The sequence below is a fragment of the Artibeus jamaicensis genome, unplaced genomic scaffold (genome assembly GCF_021234435.1).
Source record: "Artibeus jamaicensis isolate MK-2021 breed Jamaican fruit bat unplaced genomic scaffold, CSHL_Jam_final contig_60, whole genome shotgun sequence".
Classification (NCBI taxonomy): Eukaryota; Metazoa; Chordata; class Mammalia; order Chiroptera; family Phyllostomidae; genus Artibeus; species Artibeus jamaicensis.
In genome coordinates this window covers 10525972-10543041 of record NW_026521900.1, presented here as the reverse complement: position 1 = coordinate 10543041, position 17070 = coordinate 10525972, and the positions used below count along the sequence as shown (strand labels likewise).

The window sequence follows — 17070 nt, the reverse complement described above, 5'->3', positions numbered from 1 at the left end:
GTTGTGTGAGGAGGCAAAGTGTATCTACCTATGCCTCCATCTTGGCCAGAAATTTCATGACTTCATAATTCTGTGAATGTAGTAAAAACCACTGAATTGGTCCTGGCTGGTATAGCTGAGTAAATTGAGCGTGGGCCTGAAAACCAGGGAATCAGGGCTTGATTCCCAGTTAGGGCACATGCCTGGGTTGCAAACCATTTCCCAGTGGGGGACACCGAAGGGCGGCCATACATTGATGTTTCTTTCCCTCTCTCCTTCCCTTACCCGCTAAAGATAGATAAGTAAAATCTTTTTAAAACCCCCCACTGAATTGCATACTTTAAATGGGTGAATTTGATGGTATTGGAATATATCCAAGTAAGTCTGTTTTTTTAGTCCTCACCCGAGGTTATGTTTATTTATTTTTAGAGAGAGAGAAAGTGGTGGGGAGGGCGAGAGGTAGAAACATCAATGTGAGAGGAAAACATCGATCAGTTGCCTCCCATACTTGGGCCATCTGGGGATCAAATACACAACCTGAGTGTGGTGCCCTGACCAGGGACTGAGTCCTTTTTGGTTGTTCCAATCAATTGAGCCACCCAGCCAGGGCTAAATAAGTCTGTTTTTTAAAAAAAGAAACACTTTCCTAAATAACCCAGGAGCAAAGTGGGAAATCAATACAGAGGACACACCATCTTCACCAGAAGTCATAGAACACACCAAAGTTATATAGAGAATGAAATTTACAGCTTTAAATGCCTTTATTTTTCATGTAAAATAAATATTAAAGAGCTATGTGTTCATCCTAAAACATTAGAAGTAGAAAAAAAATTAAACAAACCTCCGTAAAATGAAAGTAGCACTTATTAAAAATAACATCTTAAAGAAATAAAACAGAGACTTCCGGCCAAGATGGAGGCGTAGGTGGAAACACAGTGCCTCCTCGCACAACGAAGTTTAAAGACAACAAAGTTTTAGTAACAAAAATGCAACCAAAACAGAGAAAATTGAACTGTATGGAAGTCTGACAACTATGAACCATTCATCCAGACCAGTAGGAGGGGCGGAGTCAGTGGTTGGTGGAGCAGGGTAGCCCAGGAAAAAGCAGCCTGACCAACCCAGGCATGCAGGTGGCAGTTGGCAGATCCCAGGTGTGGGGTGGCAACAGGTGGACCCAGTGGGTGGCAACTGGGTGACTGTGGTCACACATTCACATGCAGATAAACCAGGCAAAGGAGCAAGCAGTGAGACAGATTGTGCAAACCAGGGTCCCAGCGACGGGAATTAAAGCCTAAAAGCACCAATTGGAAAAACTTTCGGGGTTGAGGTGCTGGGAGAAGCTCCCAGGCTCACAGAGAGTTCGTTGGAGAGACCCACAGGGTTCTGGGAAGGGCAAAAGCCCATACACCCGGGAACCAGCACCAGGCGGGCCCAATTTGCTTGCAGGAAGCAGCAGAGGGGACCGAAATCCAACAGAGAGCAGAACAGATGCTACTGCCCCTCTCTGAACCTGCCCCCACATAGAGCCTCACAACCCAGCAACTGGGCTGCCCCACCCTGGTGAACAACTAAGGCTCCACCCCTCATACACAACAGGCATGAACAGACCAAAACATTATGGCTCAAGAAGAACAGCTCAAAGCCCCAGAGCCAATACTTCTAAGTGACCAAGAGATTGACAACCTATCAGATGCACAGTTCAAAACACTGGTGATCAGGATGCTCACAGAACTGGTTGATTTTAGTCACAAATTACAGGAACAAATGAAGGCTAAACTAAGTGAAATGAAGGGAAATGCACAAGAAACTAATAGTAATGGAAAGGAAACTGGGACTCAAATCAAGGGAGTGGACCAGAAGGAAGAAAGAAACAACTAAACAGAAAAGAATGAAGAAACAAGAATTCAAAAAAATAAGGAGAGGCTTAGGAACCTCCTGAGCATTTTTAGCCATTCCAACATCCGAATTATAGGTGTACCAGAAGGGGAAGAGGAAGAGCAACAAGTGGAAAACTTATTTGAACAAATAACAAAGGAGAACTTCCCCAATCTGGCAAAGGAAAGAGACTTCCAGGAAGTCCAGGAAGCTCAGAGAGTCCCAAAGAAGTTGGACCCAAGGAGAAACACACCAAGGCACATCAGAATTACATTACCCAAGATTAAAAGGAAGGAGAGGATCCTAGAAGCAGCAAGAGATAAGGGGACAGTCACCTACAAAGGAGTTCCCAACAGACCATCAGCGGATTTCTCAAAAGAGACCTTACAGGGAAGAAGGGGCTGGAAAGAAGTATTCCAAGTCATGAAATCCAAAGACCTACATGCAAGATTGCTCTATTCAGCAAAGCTTTCATTTAGAAAGGAAAGGAAGATAAAGTGCTTTTCAGATAAGGTCAAATTCAAGGAGTTCATCATCACCAAGCCCTTATTATATGAAATGTTAAAGGGACTTACTTAAGAAAAAGAAGATAGAAAAGATGAACAGTGAAAGGACAGCAAACTCACAGTTACTAACAACCACACCTAAAACAAAAGCAAACTAAGAGGACAGCTAGATCAGGAGCAGAACCATACAAATGGAGATCACATGGAGGGTTAGCAACAGGGGAGTGGGTGGAGGAGGGAGGGAAAAGATACAGAGAATAAATAGCATAGATGGTAGGTAGAAAATAAACAGGGTAGAGGGCAAGAATAGCATGGGAAACACTGAATCTAAAGAACTTGTGACACATGGACATAAACTAAAGGGGGGGAATGGTGGGGGGGAGAATGGTGGGGGAGGGTGTACAGGGTGGAGGGGAATGAAGGGGGGAATGGGACAACTGTAGTGATATAATCAATAAAATATATTTTAAAAAAAGAAATAAGACAGCAATAGGGAGCTGAAATCCAACAAAGACTTCCATCTTTGAGATTCAACATCATAAGATAACCCATTAGCAAACCAGATAAAGGAGAAATGTTTAAATATTACATATATACAATGAGAGAGGAAAAATCTCTCCCAGATATGGCAGTGGTTCAAATTAGTTATTGCAGATACTATGTATAAATGCATAGCAACATACTTTAATATTGATGTGAAACAGGTGCTTCCCTAGAAAAATATAAATTAAAACATTTCACAGAGGAGAAATATAGGAGACAACAATGAATGTAGAAGAGACCAGAACAAAAATGACAATACAACAAATAAAGAGACTGAAAGGTAGAAATGAAAAGCGGAGAGCCCACAGACCTCGGGGTGGGGAGAACAACACAGTGGTGAGTTCTACATATTTCATTTCCCTTCCCGTATATAACTGGAGAAGCCTATAACTCAAAATTATCAATAGCCACAGACAAAAAAAAATGTTATAAGAAAAAGCCTCCTCCCCTTAATCAAAGGACCAAAAAAAGTGTGGCCTAACTGAACATACCCACCCTACTCCACCTAAACACTAATAGAATACATGTTCTCTTAAAGCACACATGCAACAATCTCCAACACATACCATATCCAGGGTCATAAAACAAACCTCAACAAATTGAAATCTTAAAGCATATGTTCTTTTGTTATAATAGTATTGCACTAGAAATCAATAAGAAAAAGATAACAGGAAAGTCTCCAAACACTTGGGAATTAAACAATACATTTCTATATAATCCATGGATCAAAGAGGAAGTTTCAAAGGAAATTAAAAAGTAATGAATGAAAATGAAAATATAAATGAAATTTGTCAGATGTAGATAAAGCAGTGTTGAAAGAAAAATTTATAAATTTAAATGTTTTATTAGAAAATAATTAAGGTCTTAAATCAATAATCTAAGTTGCTACCTCAAGAAACTAGAACAAGAGTAAACTCAAAACAAGCAGAAGGAAAGAAGTAATAAACATAACAGCAAAAATCAATCAAATTGGAAACAGAAAAACAATACAGAAAATGAAAGCCAAAGCTGGTTCTTCAAAAACCTTGATAAAATTGGTAATCCACCAGCAAAATTGACAAAGATAAAAAGAAGATACAAATTACCAATATCAGAAATGAAAGAGGAGATAGAACTATAGCTCTTGCAGCCACTCAAAAGAAAAGGAATACCACACACAACTTCATGCACATTAATTAAACGTCTTGGATGAAGTGGTCCAATTCCTCACAAAACACAAACTTGCACAATTCACCCACTATTAAATAGTTACTCTGAAAAGATATTAACTAGGTAATCTGAATAGTAATATAACTTCTACAGAAATTGAAGACAATAAAAAAGCTCCCAAAAGAAAATTTCCAGGCCCAGATGGTTTCGCTGGAGGATTCTACCAAACATCTAGCATAATTCTACACAATCTCTTCCAGAAAATAGAAGAGAACACTTCCCAACTCATTCTATGATACCCTAATACTAAAACCAGACGAAGACAGTATAAAAAAGGAAAACTGTAGACCAACATTTCTCATGAACTTAGATGCAGAAATCCTCAAAAAAGTATCAGCTAATCAATTCCTGCAATACATAAAAAGAATTATACACCACAATCAGGTGAGGTTTATTCTAGGAATGTAAGGCTGGTTCAATATTCAAAACTCAACCAGTGTACTTCTCCATATTAACAGGCCAAAGATAAAAAATTATGAGATCATATAAATTCATACAGTAAGACAAAATTCAACACAGCTATTCATGATAGAGAACCTTGAAATAGTCCCACACAAATATGGCAAATTTATTTTTGACCGAGGTGCAAAACATATAAACAGAGGAAGAATAGTCTTTTCAATAAACGATACTGGAGTAATTGGACATTCAACCAAATGAACCTCAATCTAAGTCTCACACTTCATATGAAGCATAACTCAAATGGATCATGGACAGCAGGAAGGATAGGTGGGCAAATCAGCACCACAGTAGAAAATTTCTCTTTCCAAGAAAGAAGCAAACAAAAAAGTGTACAAATCTTGTACAACACAACTGACAGCTAAATAATTAAATAGTATTGTCAAGTGATATATGAAACATTTATAAAAATTCACCATGTAGTAGGCCATGCATCCCTTCATATTTCAAGTAATGGGCTTTCCGTAGGCATTTTTTGGACCACATTTTTCTAAGGTTAGAAAACTATTAAATAGATAAACTTTTGGAAACTGAAAACGCATTTCTAAATAACTCAGGGGCAAAAGAAAAATTATCAACTCTTAGAAAATACTTAGAACATAATTCACCAAACCTTGTGGGTCTGAGTGAACTTTAAGACCTTAATATCAATATGAGAAGAGAAAATAATGAAAAATAGCTAACCATCTAACTATAGTCAAACAATCAAGTCCATCACTGACCACACAAAATTCCCCAACACTCACCCTCCCCAGGGCCTTACCACAGCGAAACACCTCGGCGAAGAGCATGGAGATTCTCTAGACAACAACTACTGAAAACCACAGCCACTTCCGGTCGGAACCCCTAGCACCGCCCCTTCTCGGGATTAGGGGCGGGGGAGCGTGGTTTTGCACATGCGCAAACCCACATTTGAAGCTGCTGTCACCCGAGTCAACCTGGAGATGTTCTGCAGTCGGTGCTTTGGGGCTTTTGGTGCCTTTTGGCACCGGTGGGAAACATGGCCGCACCCAGTTCGCCCTTCTTTGTGGGGTACACCATGTTGAAGGAGTGCCCGTTCCGTACTGAGGATGAAGAAACCTCTAAAGTCACAGAGCCGAGCGGTGAATCCGTCTCACAGGTGGCGGGGAGCAGAGTTTGGGACATTTCTCTGAGCGGGCTTTCTGAAGGAGGGAGGGGTCTTTGGAGCTCTACTCTATGTATCTGTGTAATAATATTCAGAGAAGCCGAGGGGCCTCTGGAAAGACGCAGAAGTGCCGGTCCCTGTCATCTCCTGGCAAATACCACAGGATGAGAAGTGGGGAGAGGGCAAGTGGCTTCTCCTGGAACATACCACGAGGGGAGAAGGAAAATAAATCAGGGATGTGTAGGCCTTGTGTAAGCTGACTGGAATTTGAATGCTCCCATAATCTACATTATCTTCCACTTCAGCTACCCAAGCTGAAATAAAAGTGTGTGCCAATAGTAATTTATTTTTTCCTAACTTAATGCAATATGTCGATAAAAACGTCCTTAGGAAACTATTATTTTATTTCTTCATAAAATAAAATCTATTAAACGATAATGCCCTTACTTTGCAAATGTAGCTTTTAAGACAAGGTTGCTTCTGCCCTTCAACCAGTTTGCCCTTATCTCCAATACAGAAATTCTGGAGATGCCTGGCCCTTCTGGGAGATATCATGGGGGCAAAAGGGGAAGAAGTCATGTTGCCCTTCACCTGGGAATGCCTACTTACACTTCAAAACCAAGTTCAAACATCTCCTCCTCCAGGGAATCCTCCAGACAGAGGTAGAAAGCTCTGTGCTCTGCTGAAGGTCTTTCTGAATCCTCAAGTGAGGAAGGTGTTTTGAGGGGTCCCCTATATCCTTGGTCTAGGTGTTTGTTGGATACATAAATGAAAGAAGAAATGGAATCAGCAGAAGTACATTTGGCACGTATACATTTCTAATACAGTGCCCAGAATCATTGTTAATGTTGTTGAGCGTCATAATAGTACTAGTTTATGTTAAAAAATAGGTCTATCTGTTAGACCATTTCAGAGAAGAAGGAAAGGAGAGCCAATAAACATATGCAGAAATGTTCAAAGCCATTAGTAATCAGGGAAATACAAATCAGGACATGATGAGATGACATTTTACACTTACTTATTCAATTTGCAAAAATGTATCCGATAATACCAAGTGTTGGAGAGGATATGCACCCACAGTATCTTTCTGCCTTGTTGAAGAAATGTAAATGAGTGAAACCACTTTAGAAAATAGTTGCCTTGGCTGGTGTGGTTCAGTGGACTGAGTGTTAGCCTGCGAACTGAGATGTCATCAGTTCAATTCCCAGTCAGGGCATATGCCTGGGTTGTGGCCTGGTCCCTAGTTGGGGGTGTGTGAGAGGCTGCCAATCAATGTAAATCTCACACATTGATGTTTCTCTCCCCCTCTTTCTTCCTCTCTTCCCCTGTCTCTAAAAAAATAAATAGCCCTGGCTGGTGTAGCTCAGTGGATTGAGCGCGGGCCTGCGAACCAGACAATTGCAGTTCGATTCCCAGTCAGGGCACATGCCTGGGTTGCAGGCTGCTTCCCTGCAGGCCAGTTCCCAGCAGGGGATGCACGAAAGGCAACCGTACACTGATGTTTCTCTCCCTCTCTCCGTCCCTTCCCCTCTAAAGATAAATAAATAAAATCTTAATAAATAAATAAATAAATAAATAAATAAATAAATAAATAAAATCTCTAGAAATGATTAAAAAAAAATAATACCCAACAATATGGATGAATATTACGGGAAAAAATACTATAATTCCTAAAGATTGTATAAAGCATAACACACTTTATTTTTAATAAAATATATTTAAATATTTTATTTATTTGTTTTTAGAGAGAGGGGGAAGGAGGGAGAAAGAGAGGGAGAGAAACATTAATGTGTGGTTGCCTCTCACATGGCCCCCACCGGGGATCCTGGCCCACAACCCAGGCATGTGCCCTGAGTGGGAATTGAACCAGCAACCCTTTGATCCACAGCTCATGCTCAATACACTGAGCAGCTAGGGCTAAAAATATTTTTTAAAAAGAAAATAGTTGGCATTCTGTCCTACAGTGAATATTTATATACCTCACAATCCAGCCAGGCCTCTCTATGGATATATTCAAGAGTAACACTTGCACATGAAACCTAGCATATGCGTGGCATCCAGTTCACAACAGCAAAACCTGGAAACAAAAAATGGATGCTCATCAACAAGAGTCAAAATGAATAAACTAGAATAATATCCAACAGCCCTGGCTAGTGTAGCTCAGTGGATTGTGTGCCAACCTGTGAACCAAAGGGTTCCTGATTTGATTCCCACTCAGGGCACATGCCTGGGTTGTAGGCCAGGTCCCCAGTTGGGGGCATATGAGAGGAAACCAATTGACGTATCTCTTGCACATCAATGTTTCTCTCCCCCTCTTTCTTCCTCTCTTCCCCTGTCTCTAAAAATAAATAAAATCTTAAAAAAAGATATTAGGAAGAAAAAAAGGATAAAAGCTGTACTTAGGAAATAGTAAAATTGATAATAAGCATAATACAATATAAAATATATAATTATTATAATTACATGAATTTAAATAAATGGACTGAATCTCAAGACACAAATGTGGGATTAGGGCAAAATGTACTAATATATGGTTACAAGAAATGTATTTTAAAGGGAAAAACACAAAGTTTTAGGCAAAGATTCACTAGGTAAGTGGCAGCAAAATAAAAGCAACAGTTGTGTTGTATTTATCAGAGGAAAATTCAAGATAAAAAACACTAAGGCAGGCGACTCTCATTTGCAGCCATTTTGGCACTCGTGTGTCTCCGGAGGCACCCCGAGAGTTCACCCCTGCGCAGGTAAAACTTTGAAACTTTGGCCAATAAAACACCTCTGACTACCCAAAAAAAAAAAAAAACAAACAAACAAACACTAAGGCAAAACCAGAAAAATATATTAATGGTATTTGTGTAAAATGGCCTAATATATACACTTTAGAATTCCCTTTCCCCACTCCCATTTCAAGAAGCCCACAGAACCACAAGAAGCAATTTGTTTAAAATATAACATTTATTGTATCTTTTGATAATATAACAGCTAAAGTAGACAAAAAGTAAAACATCAGGGTAAAGAATACTTCGTCATCAAACTAGATTGAAAAGTTGTAATGAGTAATCCATACCTAACAGAGAATATAGTTTCTTCTCTTATATCCATAGAAGTTTTACAAAATTAATTTGAGTATCCACACCACAAAGAAAATCTTGAATAATGCTTACAAATTCATATTCAACAGCTACATTCTCTGATTACAGGAAAACTATATTACAAAAAAGAGAAAGAAAGAAAGAAAGAAAGAAAGAAAGAAAGAAAGAAAGAAAGAAAGAAAGAAAGAAAGAAAGAACCACTTAACTACAAAGACACTTCCCTCAATAGCTAGGGTCAAAATGATAAATCAGTTCTGAAATTGCACCTTTCATTTCAGAGTTTATGAACTACAACTATATTTAGAAGAAAGTGTATAGACTCAAATTCATTAGGATAAAAAACTGGGAAATTAAGAGCAATTAGGTTAAAAATTTGGATTTCATCCATATGTGGGATATAAAACAAAAACCAACAACTGAACAAACAAAAAAGAAACTCATAAACTCAGACAACAGAATGGTGTTTGCCAGAGGGGAAGGGGGTTCGGGGAGGACAAAGGGAATAAACAGGTTCAAATACATGGTAATGGAAGTAGACTAGACTTTGGGTGGTAAGCACACAGAGTATGCAGATATATTATAATGTACACCTGAAATTTACACAATTTTATTAACCAATGTTACCCCAATAAATATAATAAAAATGAAAAATAAATTAGGAAAAGAACTTATGCAAAAACATGAAAATGAATCACAAAACTAAAACTCAAGAAGTTGCAATTCATTAAAAGTAATTCTTAAATAAATAAAAAATAAACTTAGGGAGTATAAATAAAATAAGAGCTGGTCCTTTCAAATATTTAATTATATGAACCAGCTCCTAACACATCTGATCAAATTGAAAAGAAAGAAAAAAATACAACATTCATAATAAAAACGAGATATTGTACCAAATCAGTAGTAATATAAACTAGTTTCAGTGAAATGTGAAGTATAAGTCTAAAGCCTATACTTAAACATTTGGTGAAATATGTGAGTCCCTGGGGAAAAATGTAATTGTGAAAATTAATTTAAAAATTATTAAGGGACCAGTACTCAGAGGCAGCATTACAGACACACCTCTACTGGAACAGGAGTCCTGGTTGGAGCTGGCAAAGCAGAAGTGGCAGAGGTCCCAGCCCCCTTCTGGCAACCCTATAAGTCTGAAATGGGGTTGGCTGGATGGAGACTTGATGGATAGGACAGGCTGGAAAGGGCAGAGCCAGAGCAGGGTGTGAGGGGGAGGAGGACAGGATGCGATGAGCAGGGCTGAGGGGAGACAGTCTGACCATAACTGGATAGGCTGGGACCTCATATGATGGTCAGGGATAGAACAAGGTATGAGGGGGCAGGGCATGATTGTCACGACACCTTGAATTCTCCTCAGTATCCCAAAGTGGAAGCATCAGGGAGGACTATTCCACACTCACCTATCCCCTATCCCAACATTTACCTAACACCTTTGCCCTAAGGAAGTATTAACAAATACACAGTTAGTGAATCGGCTGTGCACTAATCAGGCACTAACTATATACTTGATGGCCTGGGATGGGGACTACAGGGAACAATGGTCAGCGCTGTCAGTTCCCCCTCATAAAGTCCCAGTTCCTTTGACAGAATAGGACCCACTGAGTGGGCATCACTTCATACCCACCCCTGCAAGGGCACTGCAGCCTGTTCCTAAATACAGTTGCACTGTTTCCCACTGCCACTGGAGTTCCAGAATTGGATTTGTGGCCAGACAGATGGGTTTAGGGATCATCAGGAGATATGAAAAGACTTTGTTCTTCCAAAGTTTATAAACAAAACTCCGGGCAGTGGGAAATGAGAGTAGAGAAGATTCCCCTGGTCCATTCCAGATTCATGGATGGAAGAATGAACAGAAACCGGGAACAATTTTGAGGATACCCTCCCATAAAAGGATAGACAGAAGCAGGAGAGCAAATGATAAACAGAAATACAGAGACACGCTGAGATGCCCTGAGAAAGAAGTGGTTAAAGAAACATGTGTGAGGAATTCATTGAGTGCCATCCTTGCACAGGATGTTGGGTACAGGACAGGGCTCAGTCATTTATTCTGGAGCGCAGGTCAGTGGTGAGTGGGTCATGCTGGATTGTCTGGTGAAGCATCAGGGACAACAGACCTGCCCGGTTCTTCATAGCTGTGCGTACCTTGCCCTCCTGCTCACTCAGCATTTCCAGCTTGTACAGCTGTGGAAGGTCAGCATGAGAAGGGGATTCCAGGATTCTATCCCACCTCACAGCTTCACTCAGCATTGTAGCTTACCGCTCGTATGCGCTCTAGGTCCACCTCAGCACGCCTCAGCTTTTCCCAGCAGTAGTGGTGGTTGCACAGGCGTTTGGGGAGGCGACAGAAATCACCAGTGAATTCAAAGACATTGCGCACTAGTGGGCAACCACACACCTCATCATCTGGTACCTGTGGGGGAAAATGAAGAATGATGAGGTATGGAGGAAGTCATTTATAGAGGGTGATCAGGTAGGCATAATGAGGAGAACAGGGGAATGGAGGGCAGTTTGGCATGAAGGAGAGAAATGAAGAGTGACACACCAGGGAGGAAGAAAGAAATTCTCTGGTTAGGTAAAGAAGAGGGGGCAAAAGGGGATGATCAAGCATGGAGGGTGGAGGAAGAAGTTAAGCAGGGATGGAGGAATGGAGGTGATTGGACAGGACAGAAAAACAGAAATCAAACAGGAAGGAGAGGAAGAGTGGAGGAAGATCTGACAAGGAGAAGTAGATGAATGAGGGTTGGCACAGCATGAAGAACGTGAGGAATGAGGCAGGGAAGGTGGGAAAGGAAGCTGAATAAACAGGGAGAAAGATAAGATTTAGGAGATGACAATCAGGGAAAAGGTGATTAGGGGCAGTGAAGCAACGAAAATTAGAATGGAGGGAGATCAGAAAGTGTGAAAGGAGTTGAGGGCAGCCATGCAGAGAGGTAGAGAGGAATGGAGGCAGTAGGACAAAGGGTAGGAAAGGAATGGAAGATGGTTGAGCAAGGAAAGTGGAGAATGCAGTGAGGAGCAGAGGAATAGAGGGTGGTCAGGCAGAAAGAGAGAAATGTGGGTGGGGGTCAGGCAAGGAGGGTATGAATAAATAGCAGTTAGGCAAAGAGAAAAGTAAGAACAGAAGGTGACCAGGCAGTGAAGAGTGGGGAATGTGGGGTAGTCAGCAAGGGAAGAACATAGGGGTTAGTTGGTCAGGTGGTATGAAGGCAGTCAGGCAAAAGGAAGAAGGAAATAAGAGGCATTCAAGCAGAGATGAAGAGAGGAATAGGGTGGTCAGACAGGGAGGATGGAAGGAATGGAGGGTGAGAAAGAGTCCCACCTTGTGGTCCTTTGAGTGCTCAGGGCACAGCACCTGGAGCCGCTTACAGTACCTCTTACTCTTTGGGTCATAAAAGTCACAGAAGAGCCTTGTGGCCCTGGGGAGAGATTGAAAGTGAGGTGCTAAAGGTCAGGAGAAGGGAGGTCCCATCCTGAACCCTGTCCATACTTTGTTCCCAACCTTACCCATATCCTACCTTGAATCCACCCACCTCTGCCTCTAAGCCCACCCACATCTTGCCCATGATCTTGCCCACCCTATTCCTAACCCTGTCCACATCATGTCTTTGACCCTGACCAGCACCCACACTCACCCTTCAATGCAAGTGGGGTACAAGGACCCAAAGGACGATTTGCACTCATACTAGGAAGAAAGATTACAAATGGGAGGAACTGTGGAAGTACACCACATCCCCTCCCATGAAAAAGCCCCAAACAATACATTTGTCCCCCATGGACCCTAGGCTCCTATTTGCCCAGCCAATAGCCCTCCTCTCCACTGACTGATGACCCCAAATTTGCCCTCATACTGGGGGTGGAAGAAAAGCACAAATGAGTAGAACCATGGATGTATGTTGTAGTCCTTTCTACAACAAACACCCAGGCGCCAAACCTGTCCCCCTCCTCATGAAACCCGCCCAGCTAAAAACACCCTTGCCCCATCAGCCCACAGCCAATGCCCCAACCTTGGCAAAGCAGTGCTCCATGTGGCGCAGGGCGACCTTTATACGGACAGATTCCCCACAGGAGACACAGAAGATCTCCTGGCGGGCTTTGTCCATAAATCTGGTGATCTACACAGGACAATAGAGGAACCAGTAAAGCAGAGCAAAATGGGGATGGGCAAGACAAGATACCAGGTACATTTCTACTACACCCTACCTATTCCCACTCACCTCCTCATCATTGCATACAGTCTGCTGCTTGCCACGCATAATGATATCCTCAAGTTCATGGAACTGATGCTCCATCTTCTTTAGGTAAGTGCGAGCATCCTGCTGCTCACGGAGGATTCTCTCGAGCATTTTCTTGCTATGCTCTTCAGCAACGTGAGGGCTCTTCTGCCACTGATGTATGCGCTGGGGCAGGATCTCACAGATGCGTCTGGAAAGGGAGACACCAAGAAACAAAATGGGTAGGTGGGGGCAATAAAAGAAGAGGAAATAGATGAGTGACTGAATGGTGATTATACAGGATAATAAATTGTAGAAGAGTGAATGCTCATGAATGAGTGATTAAATGGTGGATGAATGGGTGGATGGGTAGATGTCTGGGTAAGTAAATAACTGTAAGGCGGATGAGTGGGTTGGTGGATAGAAGGCAGATGGGTAGATCAGTGGGTGGGTGGTTGTAAGCATTGGTAGGTGGATGAATGGTGGATGAATGGGTAGGGAGTGAATGGACTTACAGTTGGAGTAGATCATGTCCTACCTCAAGCCCTGTTGCTTAACCTCCAGATGTACTCACTTAGCTGCCAGCTTCATGCCACAGTAGTCTGAACAATACTTGGAACCTGGCCGAGTGGGATTCACACAGCCAGATCCCAGGCACTGCTTCAGCGGGGCTGGGTCCTTGGAATCCATCTGCTTTGCATGTTTCCACATTTCCATGGGTTTCTGCTTCTTCTCTTCCTGTGGGACACCTGTGGTCAGGACAGGAATAGGGGAATCCCCTAATCCTATACCCCTGCCTTGTACTCTGCTCCCAACCTCTGCTTCCATGCCCCTCACTCCACCATATTTGTCACCTTCCATTCCCCCTTTTTCTTTGATTTCTGCACTTTCTTCATATTGACTTTCTGCTTCTACAGTGCAGGATCCAGAAATGGGAACTCCTCAAAACCAAAACCAAAAACAACTACTTCACTGTGTAACAAGCCATCTTTTAAATCAATGGATACAATGATCATTTATTAATTCAAGATTCTGTAGGTTTAAAATTAGGATAGGCTCAGCCGGGTGGTTCTGCTGGATCTGCCTGGGTTTCTCCTTATAGTTGTAGTCAGCTAGTGGCTGTTTAATCTTAGATGGCCTCATTCATATGTTTGAAGTTTGGTGGGTCAATAGAATTGATGGAGCCATGAATCTTCATCAACTGGCAGGCTAGCTGTGTTTTTCACATGGTGACTGGGTTCCAAAAGATCCAGAAAAAGCAAAAGCCCCAATGTTTAAGCATATTTTAAGCCTCTGCATGCATCATGTTTGCTAGCACCCTATTGGACATGTCACTAATCCAGGGTTGTAGGCCAGTAAAATGCTGACAGATCTCCCCAACTTGTTTCTTAAATGGTTTTTGAACACTCCCTGACTCCATTCTCCTCATTGCTGAACATCTCTGCCTTCACTGTCTTTATCCTTCTACCCTGTGGCTCTGCCATACACTCATCGGATTTTGATTGTCAAAAGTCCTCTATGAAAAAGTCCCTGGGGGGTGGGCTGGGATGGGAGTAAAAGACTGAAAACTGTACTTGAACAATAATTAAATTAAAAAGAAAGAAAGAAAGAAAAAGTCCCTGTATAGTTTTCATTCCTAAGGCAGATCCTTTTCAGTCAACAGCTGAGATATGGCTGTTGTCTGAGATGCCTCTTCTTCTGCCAAAGGCAGTAAATGCCAGTGATACTGCCACCATCTGGTACTTCTGGGATAGCCTGGAGTTCTGCAGTGGAGGCAGTTGTGGTTGAGTGGGCACTTGCCATTAGGACCATGGCAAAGCCTCTGAGGGTATTATAGGCAAGAGCTGAGGGGAAGACACTCACACTAGCTCCACTCCTCCATTTACCTTGTGTCCTGGACTCACCAGAGACCAGAGATTATAAGTAGGGTTCTTTTGTTGGTGGGAGGAAGGTTTTGGGTCAGCACTAGTACATGGAGACAGGCTCACTGTGCCTGAACACCCCTGGCCTCACCTCTTGGCCAAAATGAAGGAGGTGGCCCTCTGCACCTGCCTGGATACACTACATCTTGCCTGCCTGGGAATGGCTGGAACTACTTGCCCACTCTATCCAGACACACTTGGCTAGTCCATCTGGTCTCACCTTGCTCACCTGAATGCATAAGGCCTTGCCTCACTGTTCAGAAAAGCTAGACTCTACTTCCTTACACTTACTCGCTCAGCTCAGTATGTCCTGCCCCATCCTCCATAATACACCTGCTACTCTTCTCAGCCCACCCAAACACACATGGCCCATCCCTGAGACATGTTCTACCCACCCACATTTCCTGCCCAGTCCACCTAGTCTCTCCAGGCCCTGACTGCTTAACTATGCCCTCTTGGAGGGCACACACTCTGGCTTGCTTTACTCTCCCAGGCCAGTGGGACCCACACATTGCACAGATACATACCCAACTCTGCCCTCTACCAGGTCCTGCTGCCTTCCCAGACTCTCTCAACCTCATATGTCCCTCCCCTATTCTTGCACATACAAGGTTCTGTTTTACCTTTGGAATAATGAGCTATATCAAGCCCCCTCCCCCCTCCCCACCTGCATATGCCCATTATGCTGTGTCTACCCTGACTGACTCACCTAGAATAATTTGACAATCTTTATTCTGAAATGCATGCCTACGTGTACCCAGTAACACCAAGAAAAAAAATATATAAATATACATTTTTAGAAGGTTTGTGTGTATATGCACACAGCAGCAAACAAATCATTACTCTCAGTGATTAATAGAGCAAGCACACATACAAAAAGAATATGCACATTTTCAATAATACCATTATCAATTGGCAAACTCATACTATTTTGGAGTTAGAGATGCAATATTAATAAAAAGTGACCCTGGCAACCTTAAAGAATGTCAAAACACAATCCAATTAATAAGCACTGCAGCCCTGGCTGGTGTAGCTCAGTGGATTGAGTGCAGGCCTGCGAACCAGACAATCGAGGTTCAATTCCCAGTCAGGGCATATACCGGGGTTGCAGGCTGGTTCCCTGCAGGCCAGTTCCCAGCAGGGGATGCACAAAAAAAAAGGCAACCACACATTGATGTTTCTCTCACTCTCTCCTTCCCTTCCCCTCTAAAGATAAATAAATAAAAATAAAATCTTAAAAAAAATAAATAAGCACTGCACAGGGCACAGGTAAGTTACATTAGACATTAATAAAAGGCTTAACTTTTGAAGTTGTAAAGGTGCTTCTACATAACTTTTGATAAAAAGAAAAATAACTGAATTTTAAAAACACAGAATTTAACAAGAACAAAAACAATGCATACCCAACTATGGTCTTTGACGGAACTTCAGTATGAGAATATGAGGACAGAAGAAATACAGAAATTACCAATCTGAGCATTCAACTCAAATTAGAACAAGTCCCCATCCTGACTTCAAAGACCCCCATTATCAACCCCCAAATCCCCCATACCCACCCCTCCAATAAAAAAAACCAAAGTGCCCTGTCAAAGCCCCTATGAAATATCTCAGCCAGCACTCAACTGTGGAGAGCTTCATGGCAGGCGTGAAGCTAAGAGGCTGCTTCCCACTTCAACTTTATCCCCTCCCCTTCAAGAATGTGTCCAATTTGCACATGCTTAAGACCCCTGGCAAAGCTGAGAGTTCTAAAGTTCCAATGTTTGGTAGCACAGAAAGCACAGAGGTCGAGTATGAGTCATTCTGCAGAACACCAGTCACATCTCAAGTCTACTTGGATACACTTTTCTCTTTTGATGCCAACACCTCGCTGTTTTACATATTGGAATGATCAATCATTGCATTATTGTATATGGCAGAAATATTGATCCCCTTATCATTTCCAATTATTTTGAATAACTTCATATTATTACTATTTCACTATCTGTTATGATTTTAATCATGAAGTAGGCAATGAGAAAAACAAGCAAAAGACTATATAAATCCATTTTTAAAAGTCAAGAACATAAAACACACACACACATACATATATATAAAGGGCAGAAAAGATAGAAAGCAAAATGTAAAGAAGGTAGGAATAAGTTC

At 41.9% G+C, this 17070-nt stretch overlaps 2 protein-coding genes across 4 annotated transcripts in view; both read right to left on the bottom strand.

Moving 5' to 3' along the window:
* ZNF81 (zinc finger protein 81) overlaps nt 1-5398 on the bottom strand; it is a 60846-nt gene extending 55448 nt beyond the window's left edge. The window contains exon 1 of one of the 3 annotated variants that reach the window (XM_037159903.2): nt 5335-5398. The gene's annotated coding sequence lies outside the window, so the exon portion shown is untranslated. The remainder of the gene's footprint in view (nt 1-5334) is intronic. The other 2 variants (XM_053670587.1, XM_037159895.2) reach the window with 2 other exon arrangements.
* Nucleotides 5399-10829: 5431 nt separating this feature from the next.
* On the bottom strand, nt 10830-14022 carry LOC119059400 (CXXC-type zinc finger protein 1-like). The gene is given in 8 exon segments (XM_037159014.2): nt 10830-10976; nt 11053-11205; nt 12115-12211; nt 12428-12477; nt 12800-12899; nt 12996-13217; nt 13581-13744; nt 13861-14022. Coding segments are annotated over 8 exon segments (1095 nt in total).
* Between the last annotated feature and the right edge of the window lie 3048 nt (nt 14023-17070).